At 42.3% G+C, this 27,765-nt stretch overlaps 1 protein-coding gene and 1 pseudogene across 1 annotated transcript; both read left to right on the top strand.

The window, feature by feature from the left end:
* The first annotated feature begins 491 nt into the window (after window positions 1-491).
* Window positions 492-27,765, top strand: COQ2 (coenzyme Q2, polyprenyltransferase). Its single transcript, XM_027544918.1, has 7 exons — window positions 492-788; window positions 12,980-13,146; window positions 18,142-18,263; window positions 19,985-20,070; window positions 21,920-22,053; window positions 26,017-26,205; window positions 27,087-27,765. The coding sequence occupies exons 1-7, from the start codon at window positions 536-538 to the stop codon at window positions 27,249-27,251; spliced, it is 1,116 nt and encodes a 371-aa protein (XP_027400719.1). The 5' UTR covers window positions 492-535; the 3' UTR covers window positions 27,252-27,765.
* LOC113894463 lies at window positions 4,459-5,961 on the top strand (annotated as a pseudogene).

The raw sequence follows: 27,765 nt of genomic DNA, 5'->3' as shown, positions 1-27,765 counted from the left end.
TGCCTGTCAAGGGGCCTGGCACACAGGGCCACCCAGGAGTTGACAAGAATGAAGTGCTCAGACCAGATGTCCCAGCTGCAAGCTCACAGGACCCCACACACTCGCTGCCTCTGGGTTATACGAACTCTGAATTGACTATCAAATTTAAGGTTTTCATTTGCGCAATGAACGTCCTTAACCCTGAATATGGCTTTAGTTTACATTCTTGGTGACCTTTTAGCTTTAAAAAGGAAACAGTTTCTACTGCAAACCAGTATTGGGCTTCAGTAGGTTTTTCTCAGGTGGCTTTTATTTTACTTTTCCCTATAATAACTGCTACGTATTTTGATACCAGGAATTCCCTTCTCTGAGGAACTCCTTCACAGCGCTAGGTGACCGCGACACTTTTCACGTTACTCGAAAGGATCAGGCCTCTGGACCATGGGGCCGGACTGGCGCGGACGGTCATCCCGCTGACGTCACCGCGCAGCCTGCCGCTGACCTGACGCTCGGGAATGACGTCAGGCCCCTGTGGGTCCGGGCTCTCCCGAGCGCCATGCTGGGTTCGTGCGGCGCGGGACTCGTGCGGGGCCTGCGGGCAGAGACTCAGGCATGGCTGTGGGGCACGCGCGGCCGCTCCCTGGCCCTGGTGCACGCGGCCCGCGGGCTCCACGCGGCGAACTGGCAGCCCTCGCCCGGGCAGGGGCCGCGCGGGCGTCCGCTGAGCCTGTCGGCAGCCGCGGTCGTAAACTCGGCGCCCCGCCCTCTGCAGCCCTACCTGCGCCTCATGCGGTTGGATAAGCCCATAGGTGAGTGCGTACGGACGCGGCAGTCCAGGGGCTGCGGGCGTCATGGAAATGAATCCCGAAAGCCGCGGCTTGGCCTCCAGGCGCTCGTTACCCTCGAGAAACCCGAGCAGGGCGATCTCCAAAGTGCCCGGCCGGCTGTCACCCCCTCCCTGAATCCTGAGCACCTGAGCGGGGCAGAAACTCCGCTCATCCCACAGACCGTGTTCGTAAGTTATGAATCGAGCAGAAATTCCGTGCCCACATCCCTGCATTTGCGCATATTTACAGTGTGCAAGCGCAGAAGGCGATGGCACCCCACTCCAGTACTGTTGCCTGGAAAATCCCATGGACGGAGGAGCCTGGTAGGCTGCAGTCCATGGGGTCGCGAAGAGTCGGACACGACTGAGCGACTTCACTTTCACTTTTCACTTTCATGCATTGGAGAAGGAAATGACAACCCACTCCAGTGTTCTTGCCTGGAGAATCCCAGGGACGAGGGAGCCTGGTGGGCTGCCGTCTATGGGGTCACGCAGAGTTGGATACGACTGAAGCAACTTAGCAGTAGCACAGTATGCAAGCATTTCCACATTCATTATGTTTCATCTTTCCCATAATGCTGCAAGGCCCCCAAAGCAAATGCAGAGGAAACCAAGGCTCTCTGGAGAGCCAGACTGGATAATGCTGAGTTTCTTAGCTCTTTGCCCTGCACTGTTCGTAGCACAAAGATTTAATTCATTCGAATGCAGCAGGCATTGCACTTGGGGACTACTTATCAGCTCATGGTCGCCTGCTAAGGGAGGATTTCCTTGACTTTTCTGTGTAACGTATTCACCTTTCACTGCAGTCTCTCTCTCTTTACCTCTCATTTTTCTTCATAACCTTCGCCGCTAGCCTTATGCATTTATTGGTTGATACACTTTTCCAATACAGCATAAACTCCACTTATATGGGACTTTTATTTCTAGTGTCTAGAAGACTGTGGCAGTTAATATTGAAAGATTGAAGTCCTACTGCATCGCCTAGCCTTAGGGATAGAAAGAGCTGTGGCAACTTTGTCCTTTCAGAGAACTCCCAGTCTGGTTAAAAAAAAAAAAAGAAACAAAGGATTAGGTGAGTTGGGAAAGTATGGGATCAAATACAAGTGATACAGATAGTAAGTACAGCAGGAAAAGAGTAATTATTGTGAATGTTCATTGCTAGAAAAAGTTAAGAAAGTACCTCAATGCAGTGGCCCCCAACATTTTTGGCATCAGGGGCTGGTTTCAAGAAAGACAGTTTTTCCCAATGTTGGGGGTTGTAGGGGAGTGACATGGTTTTGGGATGATTCAAGTGCATTTTGGGCTTCTCTGGTGGTTCAGCTGGTAAAGAATACAGCAGCAGTGTGGGGACCTGGGTTTGATCCCTGGATTGGGAAGATCCCCTGGAGAAGGGAAGGGCTACCCACTCCAGTATTCTGGCCTGGAGAGTTCCATGGACTATTTAGTCTATGGGGTCGCAAAGAGGTAGACACAACTGAGCGACTTTCACTTTCACTTCACTTTTCAAGTGCATCGCACTTATTGTGCACTTTATTTCTATTATTATGACATCAGCTTCACCTCAGGTCATCAGGCATTAGATCCCAGACATTGGGGACCCCTGCCTCAAAGGACAGGTAGATTTTGCAGAGGAGGAAAGAGTTCCTCATTGGTGGGGGAATTATTTTTGCAAAGACTCAAGGGTAGAGTTAGAGTGTTGGTACACTAAGGATATAAGCTCGTCTGGAACCCCAGTTGAGCATAGAAAATACTGGGCATCAAGGCTGAATAAGAGCTGGACAGAATAAGAATGGACAGAGGGGAGGGTGGGGTGGAGGCTGAACTCCAGGTAATCTGGCTGACGGCATGTACCATTGCAGTGAATGGTTCAGTTCAGTTCAGTCGCTCAGTCGTGTCCGACTCTTTGCGACCCCATGAACCACAGCACGCCAGGCCTCCCTGTCCATCACCAACTCCTACAATCCACCCAAACCCACGTCCACTGAGTCAGTGATGCCATCCAACCATCTCATCTTCTGTCGTCCCCTTCTCCTCCTGCCCTCAATCTTTCCCAGCATCAGGGTCTTTTCCAGTGAGTCAGCTCTTCATATCCAGTGGCCAAAGTATTGGAGTTTCAGCTTCAACATCAGCCCTTCCAATGGACACCCAGGACTGATCTCCTTTAGGATGGACTGGTTGGATCTCCTTGCAGTCCAAGGGACTCTCAAGAGTCTTCTCCAACACCACAGTTCAAAAGCATCAATTCTTTGGCGCTCAGCCTTCTTCACAGTCCAACTCTCACATCCATACATGACTACTGGAAAAACCATAGCCTTGACTAGACGGACCTTTGTTAGCAAAGTAATGTCTCTGCTTTTGAATATGCTATCTAGGTTGGTCATAACTTTCCTTCCAGGGAGTAAGCATCTTTTAATTTCATGGCTGCAGTCACCATCTGCAGTGATCTTGGAGCCCAGAAAAATAAAGTCAGCCACTGTTTCCACTGTTTCCCCATCTATTTTCCATGAAGTGATGGGACTAGATGATCTTAGTTTTCTGAATGTTGAGCTTTAAGCCAACTTTTTCTTTTTTTTTAAGCAGTGGATGGTAAATACATTCAAATGCCTAGATATAGTCCCTCCACCTTTGCTCAGCTAAGACCCCCAAATTAGGCCTTGTTTTTGGTATTCTAAATTTATGCACTACCAATTTGAGATCAGAGCACTAAGAATTTATAACAATCAGCAGTTAAAGTGAAAAAGTCAATTAAATGGTAGGCACAGTCCTGTCATCATGACCCATGGCATTTTGGGGCCAGATTCAAGTGGATAGGCATAAAATTTTAAGCCTAATTCTAACCTGAAGCCTAATCATTGTTATTCTATTGTTGTGATATGTGTCACAGAGCCGTATGTAGTGTAGGCTTATGGGCATCTAATATCAGCAACTGCTCTAAGTCCCATTTCCATAAATCTCTGGCTTCTCCCTTAGAGGCTCAACCACATAATAAGAGACTGTAAAGAGTTTATATATGAGTAAAACTCTAGAGCCAGACTTCTTTGAATCTTCACTCTGCTCACTTGAGGGACCTCTGGTAAGTTACTTTACCCATCTGGGCCTTCATGTCTCATCTGTAAAATGAGGATACTAAGAATACTGACTTTGTAAAGTTGTCATGAGAATTTGTTAGTAAGTGTCAAGTCCTTAGAACAGTGCTTGACATAATACATGCACGAGAGTGTTAGCCATTACTTGAGAAATTGGAATTGGAGAAGATTGGGTAAATAGTATTAAGTATGGAAAAGACTCTGATGCTGGGAGGGATTGGGGGCAAGAGGAGAAGGGGACGACAGAGGATGAGATGGCTGGATGGCATCACTGATTCGATGGACGTGAATCTCAGTGAACTCCGGGAGTTGGTGTTGGACAGGGAGGCCTGGCATGCTGCAGTTCATGGGGTCGCAAAGAGTCGGACACAACTGATCGACTGATCTGATCTGATCTGATCTGATGTTAGGAGGATACCTGCCTGCTTGCTTTGGTTCTACATAAGATGACTGTAGGACTTTTCAGACAACCTATTAACAGTCTCAGTACTGTGCTGTGTGCTAAGTCGCTTCAGTCGTGTCTGCCTTTTTTCGAACCTGTAGACTGTAGCCCGCCAGGCTCCTCTGTCCATGGGATTCTCCAGGCAAGAATACTGGAGTGAGGTGGAAGATGGCGCCTGTTGTGACAGGAAAATTTGGTGAGCGGCTTCCACCTAAACAACTCACTAGGGAAGCTATGTGAAATTATTTAAAAGAACGAGGGGATCAAACAGTGCTTATTCTTCATGCAAAAGTTGCACAGAAGTCATATGGAAATGAAAAAAGGTTTTTTTGCCCTCCTTCTTGTGTGTATCTTATGGGCAGTGGATGGAACAAAAAAAAAGAACAAATGGAACGCGATGGTTGTTCAGAACAGGAATCTCAACCATGTGCTTTTATTGGAATAGGAAATAGTGACCAAGAAATGCAGCAACTGAACTTGGAAGAAAAGAACTATTGCACAGCCAAAACATTGTATATATCTGATTCAGACAAGAGAAAGCACTTCATGCTGTCTGTAAAGATGTTCTATGGCAACAGTGATGACATTGGTGTGTTCCTAAGCAAGCGGATAAAAGTCATCTCCAAACCTTCCAAAAAGAAGCCATCACTGAAAAATGCTGACCTCTGCATTGCCTCAGGAATAAAAGTGGCTCTGTTTAATAGACTCCGATCCCAGACAGTTAGCACCAGATACTTGCATGTAGAAGGTGGTAATTTCCATGCCAGTTTTCAGCAGTGGGGAGCATTTTACATTCATCTCTTGGATGATGATGAATCAGAAGGAGAAGAATTCACAGTCCGCGATGGATACATCCATTATGGACAAACAGTCAAACTTGTGTGTTCAGTTACTGGCATGGCACTCCCAAGATTGATAATTAGGAAGGTTGATAAGCAGACCGCGTTACTGGATGCCGATGATCCTGTGTCACAGCTCCACAAATGTGCGTTTTACCTTAAGGATACAGAAAGAATGTACTTGTGCCTTTCTCAAGAAAGAATAATCCAGTTTCAGGCCACTCCATGCCCAAAAGAACGAAATAAAGAGATGATAAATGATGGAGCTTCCTGGACAATCATTAGTACAGATAAGGCAGAGTATACATTTTATGAGGGGGTGGGCCCTGTCCTTGCCCCAGTCACACCTGAGCCTGTCGTAGAAAGTCTTCAGTTGAATGGCAGTGGGGACTAGCAATGCTTGAACTTACAGGACAGAGTTTCACTCCAAATTTACGAGTGTGGTTTGGGGATGTAGAAGCTGAAACTATGTTGATGTGGAGAGAGTATGCTCTGTGTTGTCCCAGACATTTCTGCATTCCGAGAAGGCTGGAGATGGGTCCGGCAGCCAGTCCAGGTTCCAGTAACTTTGGTCCGTAATGATGGAATCATTTATTCCACCAGCCTTACCTTCACCTGTACCCCAGGACCAGGGCCACGGCCACACTGCAGTGCAGCGGGAGCAATCCTTCGAGCCAACTCAAGCCAAGTGCCCCCCAGTGGATCAAACACAAGAGCGAGGGAAGTTACACAAACGTCAGCACAAATTCAACCAGTGTCACATCATCTACAGCAACAGTTGTGTCCTAACTACCATCTTTTTGCTAGGACTTACACTGACTTGAGTGCGGCAAAATGTTGACAAAAAAAAGAAAAAAATGAACACTCTTTTGTGGTTTTTTGGGAAAACTTTGCATACCGGGTTATACTATTCAAAAACCCCATTACCTGCAAGTGCTGATTTGAAGTGCAGAAGCCACAGTAAAACAAAACAAAAAAACATCTAAATATACAAACTTCTGGAAATCGATTTTTTTCAGCTGTTATTTTTGTTTGGTTGGTTTTTGTTTGATTTTGTTTAAATGGGCGAGAAATAGAGATGTGGCTGGAGTAAAAGTTAATCAAAGTGAAGTCGCTCAGTCATGTCTGACTCTTTGCGACCCCATGGACTGTAGCCTACCAGGCTCCTCTGTCCATGGGATTTTCCAGGCAATAGTACTAGAGTGGATTGTCATTTCCTTCTCCAGGGGATCTTCCCGACCCAGGGATCGAACCCGGGTCTCCCGCATTGCAGACAGACACTTTACTGTCTGAGCCACCAGGGAAGTCCTCAAAAAAAATGTTAATCAAACTAGAAGACAAAAATCTAACATAGTATTTATGGACCAAGGAACTTGTATAAGCTTTAGTAAAAGGTACATTTTCACCATACCTTTTTTATATCACATATATAATACACCTTTGTTACCAAATAGGTTGTTCTCCTCCCCACCCACTTTGAGCTTTTGCTCTTAAGTACATTCAGGTTCCAAGCCTGACCATGCTTGTTTAATCTAATTACCATACTCTTCCAGGTCTTTTCTGGTCCAAGGCTGGAACTGTTCTTTTTATTTTATTATTTTTTTAAAAGCTGAAGTCTTATGACTTTTTTTGAATGGAAGGTGTTTTGATTTCAGCAAGTCAAATCTTGTTAAGGCCTGCATTCATGTTTCTTTTAAGATTATATGAAGTCTGTGCAAAAGCTTTAAAAAAAAAAATGCCTCTGCCTTGCCTGCAATACATTCAATGTACTTAGTCTCTATTCTCAAATACCATTGATAGTTATTTCTCTGTGTTGCTTTTTTTTTTAATGTATTTATAGTGGTAATCTAAGAGGTTCTAACATTTACCTGAAATTAAATGTGGCCATTTAGTCATTAATGAGTTAATGGCATGGAACATGTTGATTTTTACAGTGTTCCCTCCCCTTTTCCTGTGCAGAAATGTATCTACTCAGTCAACATTTGTTCAGGTTGTACATAACTTGTATTATGTGTAAGTTAAACATTTTATTTTGAACTTGGAAAAAAAAAAAAGAATACTGGAGTGGGTTTCCATGCCCTCCTGCAGGGGATCTTCCTGACTCTGGGGTTGAACCCAGGTCTCTTATGTCTCCTGCATTGGCAGGCAGCTTCTTTACCACTAGCCCCACCTGGGCAGTCTCAGTACTATTAGAATTCATCCAGCAAGCATTCTTTTGAGCCCCTACTGTATGCCAGGAATAATATATTGACAGTATCAGAATTCCAGATATGATTTTTCTTTGCTTAAATTCTTCTTTTGTGGGTATTATGTGTATGGTTTTATAATTTTATTTATTTATTTTTGACAGTGCTGGGTCTTGGTTGCTGCGTGGGTTTTTCTCTAGTTGCAGCGAGCAGGGGCTACTCTCCAGCTGTGGTGCGTGGGCTTCTCACTGTGGTGGCTTCTCTTGTTGCAGAGCACAGGCTCTGGGCCCACGGGCTTCAGCAGTTGTGGCACATGGGCTCAGTAGTGGGGGTTCTCGGGCTCTAGAGCACAGGGTCGATAGCTGTGGCGCACGGGCTTACTTGCTCTGTGGCATGTGAGATCTTCCTGGATTAGGGATCGAACCCATATCTCCTACATTAGTAGGTGCATTCTTTACCACTGAGCCACCAGGGAAGCCCCTATGTGTGATGTTTTAATTTGCTGAAGTTTGCTATTGTTAAAAAGTGGGTTTCACTGTTATTCAGAAAGGATTACAACTTCCTACAACCATGTCACAGACTACATTATTTTAGGAAGTTTCAGCAGGTGGTGCTCTTTCCACTAAATTGGTGGTATAACTGGTTTTACTGCATTTATGGCTGTTGGTGTTGTCTTGAAGATTATCTATTAGTACATGTATCTATTATTATCTACTAATACTACATATTATTATCTACTAATACGTATATCTATTAGTACATGAATCTTAGACTCAGTTTATACAAGCTCCTGGTCCACTCATCACCTTTCAGAATGCTTGCTCAATTTATTTATAATTTCCCAGAGAGTTTTTACTTTTCTTTTTTAAAAAAAATTTTATTGTGGTAAAAGTCTCATAACATAAATCATACTATTTTATCCATATTTAACTGTACAATTCAATGGGACTGAGTAAATTCACATTGTTGTGCGGAGAGTTTTTACTTTTTATGTAATGAATATATCTTTCTAACACCTATTTGTATTCTCACTATCTTTCTTCATGGGAGAGAACAGAATGAAAATATCATGTTGATAATCAGTCGCAAAAGTGTCATAGGGAAGACAAAAACATGTTGCTGAGTATCAGGAGGGCAAAAGAAAAAGAATTCATGGTTATGTAGAGATTTAGCTAGAGATGTAGAGATTTAGATAGATTTATGTAGAGATTTAGAGTGATAGTCTAGGGGCAAACTGCCTGGATTTGACTTCCGGCCACGTTGACTTCCGCCGTGTTTTGTTGACTTCCGCCGTGTTTTGTTGACTTCTGCCGTGTTTTGTTGACTTCTGCCGTGTTTGTCTGTGTTGTTGTTCGGTCACTAAGTTGTGTTGGACTGTTTGTGACCCCATGGACTGCAGCTCACCAGGCTCCCTTGTCCTTCACTATCTGCCAGAGTTTTCTCAAATTCATGTCCATTGAGTTCGTGATGCTGTCTAACCATCTCATCTGCCGCCCCCTTCTCCTTTTGCCTTTCATCTTTCCCAGCATCAGAGTCTTTTCCAGTGAGTCGGCTCTTCACATCAGGTAGCCAAAGCACTGGAGCTTCAGCTTCAGCATCAGCCCTTCCAATGAATATTCAGGGTTGATTTCCTTTAAGATTTACTGGTTTGATATCCTTGCAGTCCAAGAGACTCTCAAGAGTCTTCTCCAACATCACAGTTTCAAAGCTTCAGTTCTTCAGTGCTCGCCTTCTTAATGGTCCAACTCTCACACCTGTAAATGACTACTGGAAAAACCATAGCTTTGACTCTACGGACCTATGTCAGCAAAGTGTTGTCTCTGCTTTTTAATATGCTGCCTAGAAGGCAATGGCAACCCACTCCAGTACTCTTGCCTGGAAAATCCCATGGGCGGAGGAGCCTGGAGGCCTACAGTCCATGGGGTTGCGAAGAGTCAGACACGACTGAGCAACTTCACTGTCACTTTTCACTTTTCACTTTCATGCATTGGAGAAGGAAATGGCAACCCCCTCCAGTGTTCTTGCCTGGAGAATCCCAGGGACGGGGGAGCCTGGTGGGCTGCCATCTATGGGGTCACACAGAGTCGGACATGACTGAAGTGACTTAGCAGCAGCGGCAGCAGCAGGGGCTCAGGAGGTTAGGAATCTGCTTGCAGTGCAGGAGACCTGGGTTCAATCCCTGGGTCGGAAAGATTCCCCTGGAGAAGGGAATGGCAACCCACTCCGATATTCTTGCCTGGAGAATTTTCATGGACAGAGGAGCCTGGTGGGCTGCAGTCCATGGAGTCACAGAGAGTCAGACCCGACTGAGCGACTAACTCTTTCACTTTCAGGTTTGGCTAGGTTTGTCTTCGTGGCCTTGGGCAAATTACTTTCTCAGTGCTTCAGTTTCTGTGTTTGTTAAGTAAATATAATAGCCTACTGCATATGTTTATTGTGAGAATCAAAAGTAGTATATGACAGCACCTGTCGCAGGTAACACTGAATTTGTAATTGTTTTTCATTATCACTGTTATTAGCATTGTCGTAACAACTCTAAGAGATAGATGTTCTTTCGCCTCTTTTGTAGATAAGAAAGACTGAACGTTCAAATTTAATATACTTGAGTATCTGGTATCACTTGCTAGGAGCAGACACTAGAACCTTCATTACAGAAAGCTTCCTCATCTGTAGGAGTACCCTACAGCTTCCCATCAGTGCATGCGGAACCTATAACACAGACTTACAGCCAAGGAAATCTTGACACCAACATAAAATGCTATAGGTGGTTACACATCTTTGTCTTTAGAATTCTTTTTTAAGTAAAACCTTCAGTTCTTATTGCATCAGGAAAATGCCTGTGAAGTAGTGGCCTTTCTTTTCTATCAGAACAGGTTCAGCTAGCCACTCCTGTTCCTCTGAACTCTACTGGTCAGTGCAGGGAAAAGGAAGTTCTGAAACCCACTGTGTATTACTTAACCTCTCTGTGCATCTGTTTCCTCATCTGTAAAATGGGAGTAATAACGGTGCCTGCTTTATAAGGGTGTCTTTGACGATTAAATGAGTCTGTATGGAGAGAGCGTCAGGAGCACTGCCTGACACTGCACAAACGTTTACTGAACGGTATTGTTGTTACTGTTTGAGATGGGACACACTGAATGTGAGTCTCCCCAGGACGACCTAAATTCAGCTGTAGACTGCTCCTTCCTGTGTCTTAGCCTCTCCTTGCCTTGCCTTTGAGTCTCAGTGAACTCCGGGAGTTGGTGATGAACAGGGAGGCCTGGTGTGCTGCGATTCGTGGTGTCGCAAAGAGTCGGACATGACTGAGTGACTGATCTGATCTGATCTGATCTGCCTTGCCTTTTCTGCAGTGTGTGTTTATACCCCTTTTGGAAAAGCTTTCCTGATTTTTCCCTGCTCCGTCCCCAGTTAACTTGGGTGGCACTGTCTTATGCCTTTGTAGGATCCTGTACTTGCCCTGTTGTTGAATTGGTCTATTTTATTATTATTTGCTTAACTGGGTTTCTCCCTTTTGATTTACAAGCTGTATGAAGGGAGAAACCATCTCTCTCTTAGTCACCATTGTATTCCCAATTCCTGGAACATCTCTGGTACAAAGCATGCGCTTTATAAATATTTGCAGATGAATAAAGCTTAAATTTAATGAGGCTTAAACATGATCCTAAGGACTTTGTCATCTGACCATTTTCGTGCAGTATCTGATTTCTTTAGCCAAATGTCCTATTTCACTTTTTGAGGAGGAAGACATTATCCTCCACCCTTCTAAGTCTAAGAATTAAGTTGACATGAGACACATTAATAGGAGATAATCAAACAAAAGTTTAATTGTATGAGAGAGACCCAAGAAGACTGAGCAACTCACCAAAATGGTCAAAATATCCTCATCTTAAATACCATCTTCAGCTAAAGACATGGCAGGATATTGCAGGTAGTGGTTTGGAACCTCAAAGGGGTGGGGAGGAAGATAATTCACTGGAGATAGAAAAGCAAATGTTTAATAAACAGTTATCTCTGGTCTCCAGGTCCTACCAAGTTCCCCACAGCACACCTAGCCCATATTTTTTGCAGTTATCTGATAATAGCACTATTCTATAACAAGAAAACTTCCTCGGTCTTCTGTTTCTTAAAGGTAATCAGCCTAAATTAATCCTCATGCCAGAGGGACACGTTTGAGGGATTGAGGTGGGGGTGGGACGGTTTGTATTATATTTCTCAATAGGAAAGGAAAGCTTCAGTTCCGTTCAGTTCAGTCACTCAGTCGTGTCCGACTCTTCGCGACCCCATGAATTGCAGCACGCCAGGCCTCCCTGTCCATCACCAACTCCCGGAGTTCACTCAAACTCACATCCGTCGAGTCGGTAATGCCATCCAGCCACCTCATCTTCTGTCGTCCCCTTCTCCTCCTGCCCCCAATCCCTCCCAGCATCAGAGTCTTTTCCAATGAGTCAACTCTTCGCGTGAGGTGGCCAAAGTACTGAAGTTTCAGCTTTAGCATCAGTCCTTCTAAAGAATTAGCTTAATTTCATCTAGTTTAGGCAGAGAAGGCAATGGCAACCCACTCCAGTACTCTTGCCTGGAAAATCCCATGGATGGAGGAGCCTGGTAGGCTGCAGTCCATGAGGTCGAGAAGAGTCGGATACGACTGAGCGTCTTCACTCTCACTTTTCACTTTCATGCATTAGAGAAGGAAATGGCAACCCACTCCAGTGTTCTTGCCTGGAGAATCCCAGGGACGGGGTAGCCCCGTGGGCTGGCACAGAGTCGGACACGACTGAAGCGACTTAGCAGCAGCAGCATCTAGTTTAGGAGCTGAGTACCAGAACTACTCACGTTTGTGCATGTATTGTTCTAGCAAAATATTTTATTGAAAAAAAGTAGGTTAATCCCTCTCTCCCCAAGTCATTTTATTATATTGTATTAACAACAGTAAATAAAGTTTTATTCACTTTTTGGAGCAGGTAATACATGCATATAATAATGCATATGACATGATTCAAAAGGTACAAGGGTGTATGTAAAGTGAAAACTAAGTCTTCCACTCTGATTTCCGTACCAGTTCTCTTCCCTGAAAGCAGCTGTTGGTATCAGTTTCTAATGTGTCCTTCCTGGCATAGTTTATGAATATACATTCAAATGTATATATTTGTTTAATATGTGTATGTATGTGCCTATATGTACACACATACACACACATATGTAGGAAAAAATTCTCAGTTTGTCCTCCAACCTCATCAGAAATACATGAGTATCCAAATCCCCAGAGTATGTCAGACTTTGGCTTTTGTCAACCTGATAGGTGAAAAATATTATCTCAATGTAATTTTGATGTGTGTTTATCAGGTTGAGTATCTTTTCATTGGTATAAAAGCCATTTGCATTTTCCGTTACGTTTTTTGTCCATTTTTTTCAGTTGGGCTGTTGATGTCTCTCCAGTTTCTGGGAACCCTACCTATTAGGGAGAATAGTCGTCTGTGACCTGAGTTTCAAGTTTATTTTCCCAGTTTTGTCATGTGGTTTTGACTTCGTGTTCCTTGCTTCTTTTGGCTGCAGTGTTCAAGCAAATGAAAGCAGTTAACTAACTTGAATATGTACCCTTTTTTTTTCTCTTTATTTTTGCTCAGGAACCTGGCTGCTGTATCTGCCGTGTACTTGGAGCATTGGCCTGGCAGCAGACCCAGGTTGTCTCCCAGACTGGTACATGTTATCCCTGTTTGGCACTGGAGCTGTTCTGATGCGTGGAGCCGGCTGTACTATTAACGACATGTGGGACCGGGACTATGATAAAAAGGTAGATTCATCCCAGAAAGGCGCAGGGGCTCCTCAGTGTCCTCGCTGAAATAGCAAGTGCTGGTATCCTCTGAATAGCTGGTGTTGTAAGGTGCAGAGAGCTGCCTTTCTTAACCCAGGAGCAGCTGTGGGGGCCGTGTGCACTTCCTTTTTACAACATGAATTCAAACTTGGAAGGCCAGAGTAAGGATATTGGAAGTGAAAGTGAAAATTCCATCCGGAACCCATGGGTGTCTGAAAGAACTGTCAGCCCTTCCTTTGAGAACTTTTGGGACCATAACTATTTCTGTGTAAATCAAACCTTAATTTAAATGAACCAAGGCAGCCCTACTAGCATTTGCAAAACATAATTTCATCTTTTTTTTCTCCTTAGAAAAAACAATACATGCTTAGTCTGAAACACTCAATATAAAGAATAGAAAGGATAGAAAATGCCAGTCTTCCTTATCCCCCTCCCCAAGCCCCCAGAGAAAACTTCATTTAAAACTTGATACATTATATTTCTTCTCCCAAGGGAAAGGTCCATTTTGTTTTCCCTTTATTCCAGCAGCCATACTATAACAAGTACAAGCTCATTAAATGCTTGAGTAAAAGATCAAGTAAATATTCAATTTGTAAGAAATCCAGGATGAATTATGTGAAGTAAATAATCATATAACACATAAAGTGAATAATCTTCCGGGGTTTGCCTTTCCTATAAGTCTGAGTTTTCCTTAAGTAAAGCACACCTATGATGATTCTTAGTTCAGTTCAGTTTAGTCGCTCAGTCGTGTCCGACTCTTTGCGACCCCATGAATTGCAGCACGCCAGGCCTCCCTGTTCATCACCAACTCCCGGAGTTAACTCAAACTTATGTCCATCGAGTTGGTGATGCCATCCAGCCATCTCATCCTCTGTTGTCCCCTTCTCCTGCCCCCAATCCCTCCCAGCATCAGAGTCTTTTCCAATGAGTCAACTCTTTGCATGAAGTGGCCAAAGTACTGGAGTTTCAGCTTTAGCATCAGTCCTTCCAGTGAACACCCAGGACTTATCTCCTTTAGAATGGACTGCTTGGATCTCCTTGCAGTCCAAGGGACTCTCAAGAGTCTTCTCCAACACCGGTTCAACCATCAATTCTTTGGCACTCAGCTTTCTTTGTAGTCCAACTCTCACATCCGTACATGACTACTGGAAAAACCATAGCCTTGACTAGACGGACCTTTGTTGGCAAAGTAATGTCTCTGCTTTTTAATATGCTATCTAGGTTTAATATGCTATCTAGATTTTTAGTTCACATTAGTTTTTAATACAAAAACATTTATCAAATACCTACTGTGAATGAGACACAGTGATGGATTCTGGGATTGCATCGATGAAAGATAACATTGCTGACTTCAGTTTGGTACTATTAGCTATCAAGAGATAGTGTCCATAAAGAAACTTACTGAAGACCGCCTACCTTACCTTAGCATCATGGACGGGGTTAGAGAGAACTTTTTCAGATAGGGTAAGGTGACCTTCACACTATGACAGAATAAGATGCCAAAAATAAAGGCTGGGCTGGAAGGTGAAGGTCAGCCTAGGTAGAGGGAGTAGCAGATCCAGAGGCAGGCTGTGAGCTGAAGTCTGTGATGCTCGATGGCTGCAACTGTGGGTTTGTATGTGTGGCTGGAGGGTAGGACAGTGGCAGAGAGTCACGTGATGCACAGTAAAGGCATCTCTGTGTCTCGCTGACCCAGTTAGGATGCCTTGATTCATGCCAAGCGATGCACACTTTCTTAATTTGGGAGGTTGCACTTCCTGGTCGATTTTTCATTCTGTGTAACCATGTGAACGAGGCTTCTAGTGTATATCCCTTCAGAATAATTATTGAACACATTTAGAGCAGCTTGGTGTCAGTTTCCTGATTGTAATATTGTAAAGTTTTACAGAATGTTCCCCTTGGAGGAAACTGGATAATGGATACATAGGGTTTCTATATTTCTTAAAATACAGACATTTTTTTTTAATTGCCTAGTAATCCACAAATTATCTTCAAAAAAGTTTAATTAAAAATTTAATTGAAAAATAACATACTTTAGAATAACATAATCAAACCGACCAACTTTTTCTACTTCTAAAATTAACAAAATAGAGCCATTTTAGTTTTCTCTTAAGTGAATTTTTTTTCTCCCTAGATAAAAGGGAACTGATTAGATATCTTACATCTCCCCCATGCCACTTTGCACTGATTAGAAGAATCCAGAGTCAGTGTTGACATACAGCAGACCACTTAAGTGAGTGTTTTATAGCTGTGGGTTTTGCTAACATGAATTTTAAAATGTTATGAGCATCTCTTTGAGGGAGTGAGTTGAAAAGCTTGGTCAAATTGTAATGCTTACCTCACAGTTTCTTAAAGGCTGTATATCCTTAAGTATATGTTTATGGCTGAAGGTTTTGCTTAAACCTTCATACACACATACATATGCGTGTATGTTAGTTGCTCAGTCGTGTCCAACCCTTTGCAACCCCATAGACTATAGCTCGCCAGGCTCCTCTGTCTGTGGAGTTCTCCAGTCAAGAATAAATACTGCAGTGGGTTGCCATTTCCTTCTCCATTTGGTTAATATAGTAGATGACTAAGTAAATTGCTGATACATTAAATGATAAGTGAATTGCTATCAGGTTATCTGGACTAAATGTGTTTTGTTCATAAGGTATGTAGTCTGCTAGTCATGTGATAAACATTATGTCCAAAAATCTCAGTGCACAGGTGTTAATGATTTGGTTTTGTCAGCTTTGAGCATTCTAGTTTCATAAAAATCACATAGAATCTGTTTTTATTATCATGTTACATCATTTTTAGTCTTTTGATGGGTGCTTTATTTTCAGCTCTCACGTTTAGCCAGGCAGTTTCCCTCGTACTGAAGGGGCAGTGTAATCTTCTGATTAGTACCGTGCTTGGTGGGACTGGACTGACTGTGCCGCCTTCATGTCTGTGACCTTGGGAAGTTCCTGAGCCTCTCTGTCTCAGTTTCCCAAAACCTAGAAGTGGCAAGAACCTTCAAGTGGCTAAAAACAGTTGTTACAAGGATTCAACAGTGCGATGTGTATATAACTCTTAGATTAAGTAGCATACTGTAACACTCAAATACTGGCAGGAATAAGCATAATATCCTAAGTCAAATAAAAGAACATAAATATTATTTCCACTTGAAACTACAAGAACCAAATCGAGGATAAAATGCTCAGTTCTGGCACTAACCAAGATGAATCATTACAGTTTCTGACAAACTATTTCATTACACAGTGAGGCATGCTGTAAATCTGGTCAGCACAATTTTTCTATAAAGGGCCAGATAGTAAATATTTTAGCTTTGTGGGCCGTGTAGTCTTTGTTGTAACTACTGCATTCTGTTGCAGCATGAAAGCAGACACATACAGTATGTAAGAAAATGGGCGTTTCACTGATTCAATAAAATTTTATTTGTGGACACTGAAATTTGAATTTCAGCCTGCTTGCATGTGGCACAGTACTCTTTCTCTGATTTACTTTCAATCACCAAAAAAAGTAAAAAGCCATTCTTAGCTCATCAGATCAGATCAGTTCAGTTCAGTCGCTCAGTCGTGTCTGACTCTTTGCTACCCCATGAATCGCAGCACGCCAGGCCTCCCTGTCCATCACCAACTCCCAGAGTTCACTCAGACTCACGTCCATCGAGTCAGTGATGCCATCCAGCCATCTCATCCTCTGTCGTCCCCTTCTCCTCCTGCCCCCAATCCCTCCCAGCATCTGAGTCTTTTCCAATGAGTCAACTCTTCGCATGAGGTGGCCAAAGTACTGGAGTTTCAGCTTTAGCATCATTCCTTCCAAAGAAATCCCAGGGCTGATCTCCTTCAGAATGGACTGGTTGGGTCTCCTTGCAGTCCAAGGGACTCTCAAGAGTCTTCTCCAACACCACAGTTCAAAAGCATCAATTCTTCGGCCTTCACAGAAGGCTGAATTTGGCTCACAGGCCATAGTTTGCTTTACTGGAGTTTCAGCTTTAGCATCATTCCTTCTAAAGAACACCCAGGACTGATCTCCTTTAGAATGGACTGGTTGGATCTCCTTGCAGTCCAAGGGACTCTCAAGAGTCTTCTCCAACACCACAGTTCAAAAGCATCAATTCTTCAGCCTTCACAGAAGGCTGAATTTGGCTCACAGGCCATAGTTTGCTAAACCCTTGATATAAGTCATACAAAAATATACTAATTAGAATTAATATTTATGGCATCAGACACTGCACTGTGAAGTAGGTGCTATTATTACCTCTCCCTCTCTTGCTCTTTTTCCTTTAGTAAGTAAGTAACCTAAACCGAGGGAGGTCAAGTAATTTGCCAGAATTCACAGAGCCAATAAGTGATGGAATTGGATTCAAATGCTGGGCTCTCTGATACCAGATCCTGAGTTCTCAACTTCCAGCAGTGCTGAAGATTTTGGTTATGTTGTTTATTTGTGCTTGAGTTTAGAATAATCACAAGGTTTCAAACCCGGGCTCTCTGCAGTGGAAATTTGAAGCCTTAGCCTCTGGACCACCATGGAAGTCCCATTCCCACTTTCAGACTCAGATAATCTGTCTTCTTTCCTCATATCTGACATCTGTTGCAGTGCTTCCCGTACTCACGTGATAGCACCCTTATCTGACATGCTCTGCAGCTTCCCTTCCTGACAGTCCCGTTATTTTTGTCCCTCACTGTTCTGTGGAAATTGAGCATGTACTTGCTAAGCTGGGTAGCTAAATAGTTAGATCGGGAAGTGGCTTTGTTTTGCTTGTAGATGGGGATGGGCGACAGAAAGAGGAGTGAATGGTGGGACTTTTTAGTTCTTTTCAAAGCGGGTTTAAATAGGAACTTTGATTCTCGGCAGTACTTCCAGTGCTCACTTTTTATTCATGTGTCTGTCTTAGTGGGTACTATGGGCCAGTCTCTTGAGTCAATGTTTAAGTAAATAATTGAGCTATTTCTCGACACTAAGGGATCTGTTTTATGTGTTAAGGTTACAAGAACAGCAAGTCGCCCAATAGCTGCTGGAGACATTTCAACTTTTCGGTCCTTTGTTTTTCTTGGGGGACAGCTGACCTTGGCCCTGGGCGTTCTACTGTGTCTGAATTACTACAGGTACAATAAATGTGTTTTTCATAATCATGCATAAAATCTCTTGTTTGGTACAGAAGTAGATATAAGATAGAACTGAAGTACCTGAATCACAAAATTGTTTATTACCTAATCAAGCATCTGTAAAGTTAACAATCTGAGTAAATCACCGCATACTGTATTAAGTCAGGAATGCTTTCTGCCGAAGGAATGATGAGATCAGCAATTTCGTGTGTCCCACACCACCTCCAGCACTTGCACTGTGTGTTCCCTGAAGGACTCAAGGCACTTTCCTAGGTTTTCTAGGTGCATGCATGGGAGTGTGTGTAATAAACCCATTTGTGTAATCTTTCCTATCCACGTAGTGTCTCTGAAGCAGTAGGGGCAGGAGAGGCAGGAATGATTGTACTCACTTTGCAAAAAAAGGTCTTTCCCAGAGTCGTATTCCTAATCAGTGACAGAAGAACAAAGGAGTCATTTGTGAACCTCTTAAACACAGACAGAATTAAACTTCTGTGTACCAGGCAGCTGCTGACTACATAGTGCTTCAATAAGACAGAAAAGAGGAGGAGCTCAGAGAATAAGCATATGGAAACTAGACTTACTGCATGTCTTATCCTGATAGTCTAGTGGTATCTTATCAGTCGAGTGATAACACTTTGAAAGGTTATTCCTGGAGGGGTAATGCCAGGTGAGCTGTGAGCATCCTGAGAACATTTGATGTTGTCCTCCTTTCCTAGGTGCTTTGTGACCTTATCTTCCAGAGAAATAATGCCTTGTCCTGCATACAGGGAGGGGTATTTGGACTCCCATTCTCTGTTAGGACATCTCAGTTTACCTGCTGCCTCGATGTTTTAAAGCGAAATCTAGACAGGCAGTAGCATATGGGGAATATCGTGTTGGATACTCAGACCAGACGCCTTAGGCCTGAGTCCAGCCCTGCTGACTAGCTGTTAGGACACGTGGCAAATTACTTTCTCTTTTTGCTTTAGTTTTTCCCTCTGCCAAAAAAAAAAAAAAAAAAACAACCAATCAACCAAGTAAGATAAAACTGCCCATCTCTTAGGGTTGTAGCGAAGATTATTACAACTTAACATATGTAGAGCAGTTAGAGTAGTAGTCGTGTCCAGCTCTTTGTGACCCCATGGACTGTAGCCTACCACGCTCCTCCGTCCATGGGATTTTCCAGGCAAAAGTACTGGAGTAGGGTGCCATTTCCTTCTCCAGAGAATCTTCCCAACTCAAGGATTGAACCTGGGTCTCCCGCATTGTAGGCAGACGCTTTACCATCTGAGCCACCAGGGAAGTCTAATACATGAAAGCAATATACGTGTTGGCTATTCTTATTTTGTTTGGTTGTTATAACACTGAAGGTATTTTAAGTTATTTTTGATTGGAGGATAATTGCATTACAGTGTTGTTTTAGTTTCTGCCATAAATGCGAATCAGCCATAAGTATACGTATATACCCTCTCTCGAACCTCCCTCTCACCCCCCACTGCACCCCTCTAGGTCATCACAGAGCACTGAGCTGAGGTCCCTGTGTATAGCACTTTAGGTATTTTCTAATCATCCTTTATACTAATTAAAGTTCAGGAATCAAGGTCTAGGAAGAAAATTTTACCAAATAAAAAGGTATAATTTAAGATAAATCATTTCCTAATTAGTGTTACTATTGTTATCTTTTAGTGATTTTTAAGGGATGGTGACACTAATCTTTTTAATTTTTTTTTTCTTGATTTCAGTATAGCTCTTGGAGCAGCATCCCTACTTCTTGTCACCACCTACCCGCTAATGAAACGAATTACATACTGGCCTCAGTTAGCCTTGGGTGAGCTTGAAATAACTACATAAGTATCTCCTTCAATACCCTCAAGCTGTGCTTTTATATATAATACATACACATGTGTGTGTAATGTGACAGAGATAAAATGTCAGGTCAGTTGTGAAATTTTCCAAACCAGGAATAAATTTTCATATTTTAAAAAAGGGCAATTAGCTGCTTTTTTGGCTAAAAAGTCTTGGACGATTGCTAAGGTCATCATCATTGTTTCCTGAAATGGTCTGAAAAATCTGGGTATGTCATGAAGAAAACAATTAGCCACCTCGGCCTACCCGTCCTGAAGATGCAGTGTACTGAGAAGAAGGGTCACAGTTTGTGAGCGCTTCCTCCCTGTCTGTGAAGCCTCCTTAGACTCAGCCAGTCTCTCTCGTAGAACTCTCACGTGGCACTTACTCATTCCAACAGCAGCAGTTCAACAGGAAGGTGCTGAGAGTCTGCCCTCTGTCCCCGCTAATAAACTGTAAACGCCTGGAAGATAAAGTATTCTTTATATATGGATGGTGCCGCATCTAACATAGCACTTGGCACGTCAGTTGGTAGAAAGAGGAAGATAGGTACGTAAGTCAAAATCTATTGCAAAAATAACTGTTCTAGACTTTTCTATTCTATTCCTAGAATAATCTTGAAGCGTATTAAGAAAGCTAGTATATTACTTTTAAGTATTTATTGAAACCCTAACTTTTACTTTGTGTCAGGAATCATACCGAGTGCTAGAAAAATAAAAATGACTGAAACACATTCACCGTCTTGAATGAGCAAGTCCCTCAGGTACCTCAGACTCAGTGAGTCCTAGACTTCTTTTCTCAGATACCCTTTTTTTTTCCCCTCCAACGTTGCCTGTTTCCACTTGGAATCCCTCTTCCTCAGCTGATGAAGTGCCTCTCGTCTGTGGTCCCACAGAGCATGCGTGTCAGCGTGCCTGAGTGACTTGCAGGTGGGAGATGTCTAGCAGGCAGCTCAGGATCTGATCTGAAGCTGAGAGACATGATTAGGCTGACACAGAGATACTTAGGAGTTGTCGCCATGTGGATGTTTGTTTATAGCCCTTAGGGAGGGGGTGAGGAACCAGTGTTTCTGTCTGTACCCTTTGTTTCTGTAACTTGAAGGGGAAATACAGCAATAAAGGAAAGGACACAGGAGTTTGACTCAGACAGGTCTGAGTGCAAGCCCTAAGGCAACACTATTTATTGCTTGTGCCAGGCGTCACACTACATAGGACACATGTTCTTCCCACGAACCCCCCTGTTTATCGTGGGATATTATTCTCTCTGTTGCTGCTGCTGCTAAGTCGCTTCAGTCGTGTCCGACTCTGTGTAACCCCACAGTCGGCAGCCCACGAGGCTCCCTCATCCCTGGGATTCTCCAGACAAGAACACTGGAGTGGGTTGCCATTTCCTTCTCCAATGCATGAAAGTGAAAAGTGAAAGGGAAGTCGCTCAGTCGTGTCCGACTCTTAGCGACCCCATGGAGTGCAGCCTACCAGGCTCCTCTGTCCATGGGATTTTCCAGGCAGGAGTACTGGAGTGGGGTGCCATTGCCTTCTCCGATTCTCTCTGTTAGCAATGTAATTTTTAATTACCCTTTCTGGCTCTGTTTTCCTGTTTTCTAAAGTGTTGCTAATAACCACGACAGACACTTGGGAGATTTTAAGAAAGAAACACGAGACAGCAGCACACACAGAGCCTTGTCCATGGAGGCGCTCAGTACATGCAGACGCCTACTACCTCCCCCGTGGGATTCATGGAGGCGCTCAATACATGCAGACGCCTGCTGCCTCCCCTGTGGGATTCTAAAGTACATTTAGACTTGTCTTCTCTTTCTGTTTCACTGATTGCAGGGTTGACATTTAATTGGGGAGCGTTGCTTGGATGGTCTGCTGTCAAGGGCTCCTGTGATCCATCTGTTTGCCTTCCTCTCTATTTTTCTGGAATTATGTGGACTCTGATATACGATACTATCTATGCCCATCAGGTAAAGAAATATCCTTTTTTGTAACTTTGGTTTAACTGTTTTTTTTTTTTTTTTAATAACTTTAAGCAAATTAAAAGGAAAGGTTTTTCTTTAGGCTTTTTTTAAAAAAATTGAGGTAATTGGTTTATAACGTTATGTGTGTCATTTGTACAGCGTTGTATTTTGACTTCTATATACACTTTGTATTTTGACCACCAAAAATTTAGTTTCTACCCATCTGCATACTGTTGACTCCCCTTATCCATTTTGCCCTGCCCACAGCCCCTTCCCCTCTGGTAACCACTAATCTGTTCTCTGTATCTATGTGTTTTAGTTTTGTTTGTTCGTTTATTTTTTTAATATTCCACATGTGAGTGAAATTGTATGGTATTTGTCTTTTTCTGTCTGACTTTTTATTTAATATAATATTTTATCTAGCATAATACCCTCAAGATCTATCTATGTCGTTGCAAATGGCAAGATTTTATCTTTTTATGGCTAAATAGTATTCCATTGTATGTATATAACATGTCTTTTGTCAATTCATCTGTTGATGGGCACTTAGGTTGCTTCCATATCTTAGCTTGTATATAATGCTGTGATAAACACTGGGGTACATATGTATCTTCTTGAATTAGTGCTTTTGTTTTCTTTAGTAGATACCCAGAAGTGGAACAGTTGGATCATACAGTAGTTGTGTTCTTAACTTTTTGAGACATCTCCACTCTGTTTTTCCACAGTGACTGCACCTATTCATATGCCCACCAGCAGTGCACAAGGCTCCTCTTTCTCCCTCACCTTGTCAACACTTGCTATTTCATGTCTTTCTGATAGCCATTCTAACAAGCCTCAGGTGGTATCTCTTTGTGGTTTTGGTTTGCATTTCCCTATTGATTAATCCTGCTGAACATCTTTTCATATGCCTGTTGGCCATCTGTATGTGTTCTTTAGAAGAATTCTTCAGGGCAATGTCTGTTCAGACCCTTTGCCCACTTATTAACTGGGTTTTTGTTGTTGTTGTTGAGTACTTGATATATTTTGAACATTAACCTTACCAGATATATGATTTGCAGATGCCTTCTCCCATTCGGTAGTTTGTCCTTTCACTTTGTTGATGGTTTCCTTTGCTGTGCCGAAGCTTTTCAGTGTGACGTAGCCTTATTCACTTATTTCTGCTTTTGTTTTGCTTACCTGAGAAGATGTATTCCTTAGGATAATATAACAATAATGTATCCTGCCTAAGGACAGTCTTTGGATTCAACCTTCTGTTATCTTAAAATGTTAATTATGGGAGTAGACCTGGTCTTTACAAGGATGTATCTTGCCTGAGGACAGTGTTATCTTAAAATGTAAATTATGGGAGTAGGTCTGATGACATTCTGATGTCTGATGACATTACAACCTCCGGACATTTTTTGGATTATATAACCTCATTGTTAACACTAGCAAGCGGATACTCTTTCTGCCCCCTTCTGATGCCTATGTTAGAAGCTTTCTCTATCTCCTTTATACTTTTAATAAAACTTTATTACACACACACACACACACACAAAAAGATATTACTAAGACCGACATCAGTCAGAGTGTACTGCCTATGTTTTCTTCTATGAGTTTTATGGCTTCAGGTCTTACATTCAAATCTTTAATACATTTTAAGTTCATTTTTATATATGATGTAAGATAGTGCTCTAGTTTCATTCCTTTTCCCAACACCATTTATTAAAGAAAGTTTTTTCCATTTTGTGTTCTTTGCTCCTTTGTTGTAAATTAATTGTCCATGTACTGCTGCTGCTGCTAAGTCGCTTCAGTCGTGTCCAACTCTGTGCGACCCCACAGGCGGCAGCCTTCCAGGCTCCCCCGTCCCTGGGATTCTCCAGGCAAGAACACTGGAGTGGGTTTGCCATTTCCTTCTCCAGTGCATGAAAGTGAAGAGTGAAAGTGAAGTTGCTCAGTCGTGTCTGACTCTAGCGGCCCCATGGACTGCAGCCCACCAGGCTCCTCCGTCCATGGGATTTTCCAGGCAAAAGTACTGGAGCGGGGTGCCATTGCCTTCTCTGTGTCCATGTACAGGTGAGCTTATTTCTGGGCTCTCAGTTCTGTTTCCAGTGATCTATATGTGTCTGTTTTTCTGCCAATACCATGCGATTTTGACTATGATAGCTTTGTAGTATAATTTGAAATCAGGATATATGATACCTCCAGCTTTGTTCTTTTTTCTCAAGATTGCTTTGGCTTTTTAGGGTCTTTTGTAGTCCCATACAAATTTTAGGATTTTTTTGTTCTTTTTCTTTGAAGAAAATTGTTGGTATTTTGATAGAGGTTGGATTGACTGTAGATTGCTTTAGGAAGTATGAATATTTTAGTAATTTTAATTCTTTGAATCCATGAGCATGGAATATTTTTCCATTTCTTTGTGTCTCCATTTCTTTAAACAATATCTCATATTTTCAGACTACAGGTCTTTTACCTCCATGGTTAAATTTATTCCTAGGTATTTTGTTGTTGTGACTGTAAATGAGATTATTTTCTTAATTTCTCTTTCTGCAAACTCAGTGTATAGAAACATAACAAATTTTTGTATATAAAATTGGTCCCCTACAGCTTTGCTGTACACGTTTATAATTTCTAGTAGTTTTTTGGCACGTCTTTAGGGTTTTCTATATATGAAACCACGTCATCTGCAGCTGGTGATTGTTTTACTTCTTCCTTTCCAATTTGGGGGTCTTTTCTTTCTTTTTCTTGCTCAATTGCTCTATCGAGGAATTCCAGTACTATGTTGAATAAAAGTGGCAGGAATGGATATCCTCATCTGGTTTCTGATCCTGGAAGGACAGCTTTCAGATTTTCACCATAGAGTATGTTTGCTGTGGATTTGTCTTATATGACCTTGATTATGTTGAGGTACATTCCCACCATGCCCACTTTGCATGCAGTCTCTAATGTCACATGACCGTGATTACAACAATAAATAGAAATGCTTACAAATAAAGTTGCTAGAGGAGACCAGTCTGCCACGTATGAGTGTATCATCAAGACCTAGCTCTACTTAAACAGGAAGGGTTTGACAGGAGAAGCAAGGAATAAACTGAGCTGGAAGTGAAATCTGAATGGATGTGGTTAGGTAGCAAGTGATCATTTTTCTACATGTTTGATTTTAGCAAGATTGAAATATACAGGAAATGAAGTTTGAGAACGCTGAAGTAAAGAAGAGCTATGTGAAGAATTAGACTTGAGTTTGATTTCTAATTTAGTAAAAGTCAGTATAGGATTGTAAAAGTACAGTGATACATAGAAATAGACCTGGAAGATCATTTTTGCAGTAACATTTAACTTCGACTTGGCCTGCACATTCATTTTGGATCAACTGTGTTTCTGAGTTACTGTCATGTTTCACAGCTTACGGTATATCCACATGGTTTTATGTTTTTTTTTTTTTCGTTATGCTGGGTCTTTGTTGTGGCACGTGGGCTTCTCTAGCTGAGGCTTGTAGGCTCTCTTATTGCAGTACATGGTCTCAGTTGCCCTGCAGCCTGTGGGATCTTAGTTCTCCAACCAGGGATTGAACCCATATCCCCTGCGTTGGAAGGCAAGTTCTTTACCACTGGACCACTAGGGAGTCCCTGCGTGGTCTTTAAAACACAGTTTCTACTGGAATCAAATATTAGTGATGGTTGCACAAGGCTTCTCAGGTGGCCCTAATGGTAAAGAACCCACCTGCCAATGCAGGAGATGTGGGTTCGATCCCTGGGTCAGGAAGATACCTTGGAGGAGGACATGGCAACCCACTTCATTACTTTTTCCTGGAGAATCCCATGGACAGGGGAGCCAAGTGGGCTATAATCCATAGGGCTGCCAAGAGTCAGATATGGTTGAAGTGACTGAGCACACACACACGCACTGAATTACATACTTCAAAATGGTGAACTTTATGGTATGTGAATAAAATCTCAGTAAAATCAATTTCTTACTGCTTTCCAACGTTAGGATAAGAAGGATGATGCTTTGATTGGGCTTAAGTCCACGGCACTGCTGTTCCGTGAAGACACCAAGAAGTGGCTCAGTGGCTTCAGTGTGGCCATGCTGGGGGCACTGAGCCTGGTGGGAGTGAACAGTGGTCAGACTATGCCCTACTACACTGCCCTGGCTGCTGTGGGAGCCCATCTCGCTCACCAGGTTTGGTCTTTTTCTTTCCTTTCCCTCTTTTTTCCTTGGCATAAATTATAAAAATCATTTAAACAAAATGCCCTCTGTGTTTTACCAAGCAAGACACTTCCTAAAACAGTTGCTTGGTTTATGCCGATTTGACTGTCCCTTCCCTGCCCCAGTATGCCATATAAAAAAGCTAGCTGTATTATTTTAGAGAAACAGTATAAACCTAAACCTAGATATTTTTTTCCTTCTGATTTTCTTGGAATTATTTCTGATGCATGTCTAGGAAAATTTGAGCAATGTCTTAAGGTTGTGACTTGAGTTGAATTACTCTGGAAGCAAACTGATCAACACAACCATGTTTTTTAAATGTGGGCATCTATCGATGGTTAGCAAACTAATCACTCACATGTTCACGTCCCACTGGCATTGAGATCAAGGCAAGATAAGATACAAAATGCTAAGATGTAGACAGAGTAAGGGCCGGGTACATTAAACATCTCTTGATGCATTGGACAGCCCTGCACAGTAGAGAGCTGTCCTGCCCAAATGTAACTTGCTCTTCTGTTGAGAAACATTGCTCCAAAGAATAAAGCTAAAAGGGAGGGTAGGAGCTGGGGGAAGCAGATCTTAGATCAATCAGTATAAAGAAGAACTTTCTAAATAGAACTAAAAATAGCATGTGTTGCCTCTCCAAGTGTTCCTCCACCTGTCAAGTGCTGCTTTTTAGGACAGCTTAGAGGCTATCCATTGAAAGATATGGTCAATTGTTTTCTAGTTGGGAAATAGTCTCAGGTGCATTAAAGGCTTCCTATTGCTTAAAATTCTACAACGTTATCTTCTTCATAGTGACATGTTTATCTGTGATGCTGCGGTCTCACACAGCATGTGCTCTTTCCTCCTAGATTTACACTCTGGACATCCACAGACCTGAGGACTGTTGGGAAAAGTTCACCTCCAACCGAACAATAGGACTCATAATTTTTTTAGGGATTGTCCTTGGGAACTTGTGCAAAGCAAAGGAGACAGATAAAACAAGGAAAAATATAGAAAATAGAATGGAAAATTAGCAGATTACGTTTATCTAGGGATTTTTAAAACAAACTTTTACAAAATACTTTCAGGTCTTGTTACCACATAATTAGATTTGAATAAGTCTTATAGTGTGTAACTGAATTACAGACTAGTGGATGAAGTTTTAGAGCATTTTGGCCTAGATTTTAGTTCAAGTATGTACATGTCAGACTGTCACAGGAACCAGGGCCTGTTTAGGATTTGCAGTTTAGGACCTGGAGTGTTTAAATTAATGCTTTCTTCCTGGTGTAATCCTCATCTAGAGTTACAGGAATTATATGATTTTTAGCACTTTAGCCATAAAACCTCGTATATGTCTCATCTAAATGAATGTCTCTAGGAAAGTGGACTCTTTTTAGGGGAAAAAATAAAAGCTGTAATAGAAAGTTGGGGCTTACTGTTCTTTGCATTGACCTTTACTTACTGCCAAAAGCTATAATTCAGGAAACGATTCTGGTTTTTATATTTTAGGAGAATTTAAGTAATTAAATAAATTTTTTTTTTACCTAC

This window comes from Bos indicus x Bos taurus, chromosome 6 (genome assembly GCF_003369695.1).
Source record: "Bos indicus x Bos taurus breed Angus x Brahman F1 hybrid chromosome 6, Bos_hybrid_MaternalHap_v2.0, whole genome shotgun sequence".
Lineage (NCBI taxonomy): Eukaryota > Metazoa > Chordata > Mammalia > Artiodactyla > Bovidae > Bos > Bos indicus x Bos taurus.
Note: the sequence above shows the minus strand (reverse complement) of the source record. Positions and strands in the feature narration are given on the sequence as shown.

What these genes read in the sequence shown, in the direction of transcription:
- COQ2 (XM_027544918.1), top strand. Translation starts at nt 536, where the DNA reads ATGCTGGGTTCGTGCGGCGCGGGACTCGTGCGGGGCCTGCGGGCAGAG. An exon ending in CTGTGTCTGAATTACTACAG is followed by an intron (nt 18,264 to 19,984) that starts GTACAATAAATG and finishes TCTTGATTTCAG; the next exon opens with TATAGCTCTTGGAGCAGCAT. An exon ending in ATACTATCTATGCCCATCAG is followed by an intron (nt 22,054 to 26,016) that starts GTAAAGAAATAT and finishes TTCCAACGTTAG; the next exon opens with GATAAGAAGGATGATGCTTT.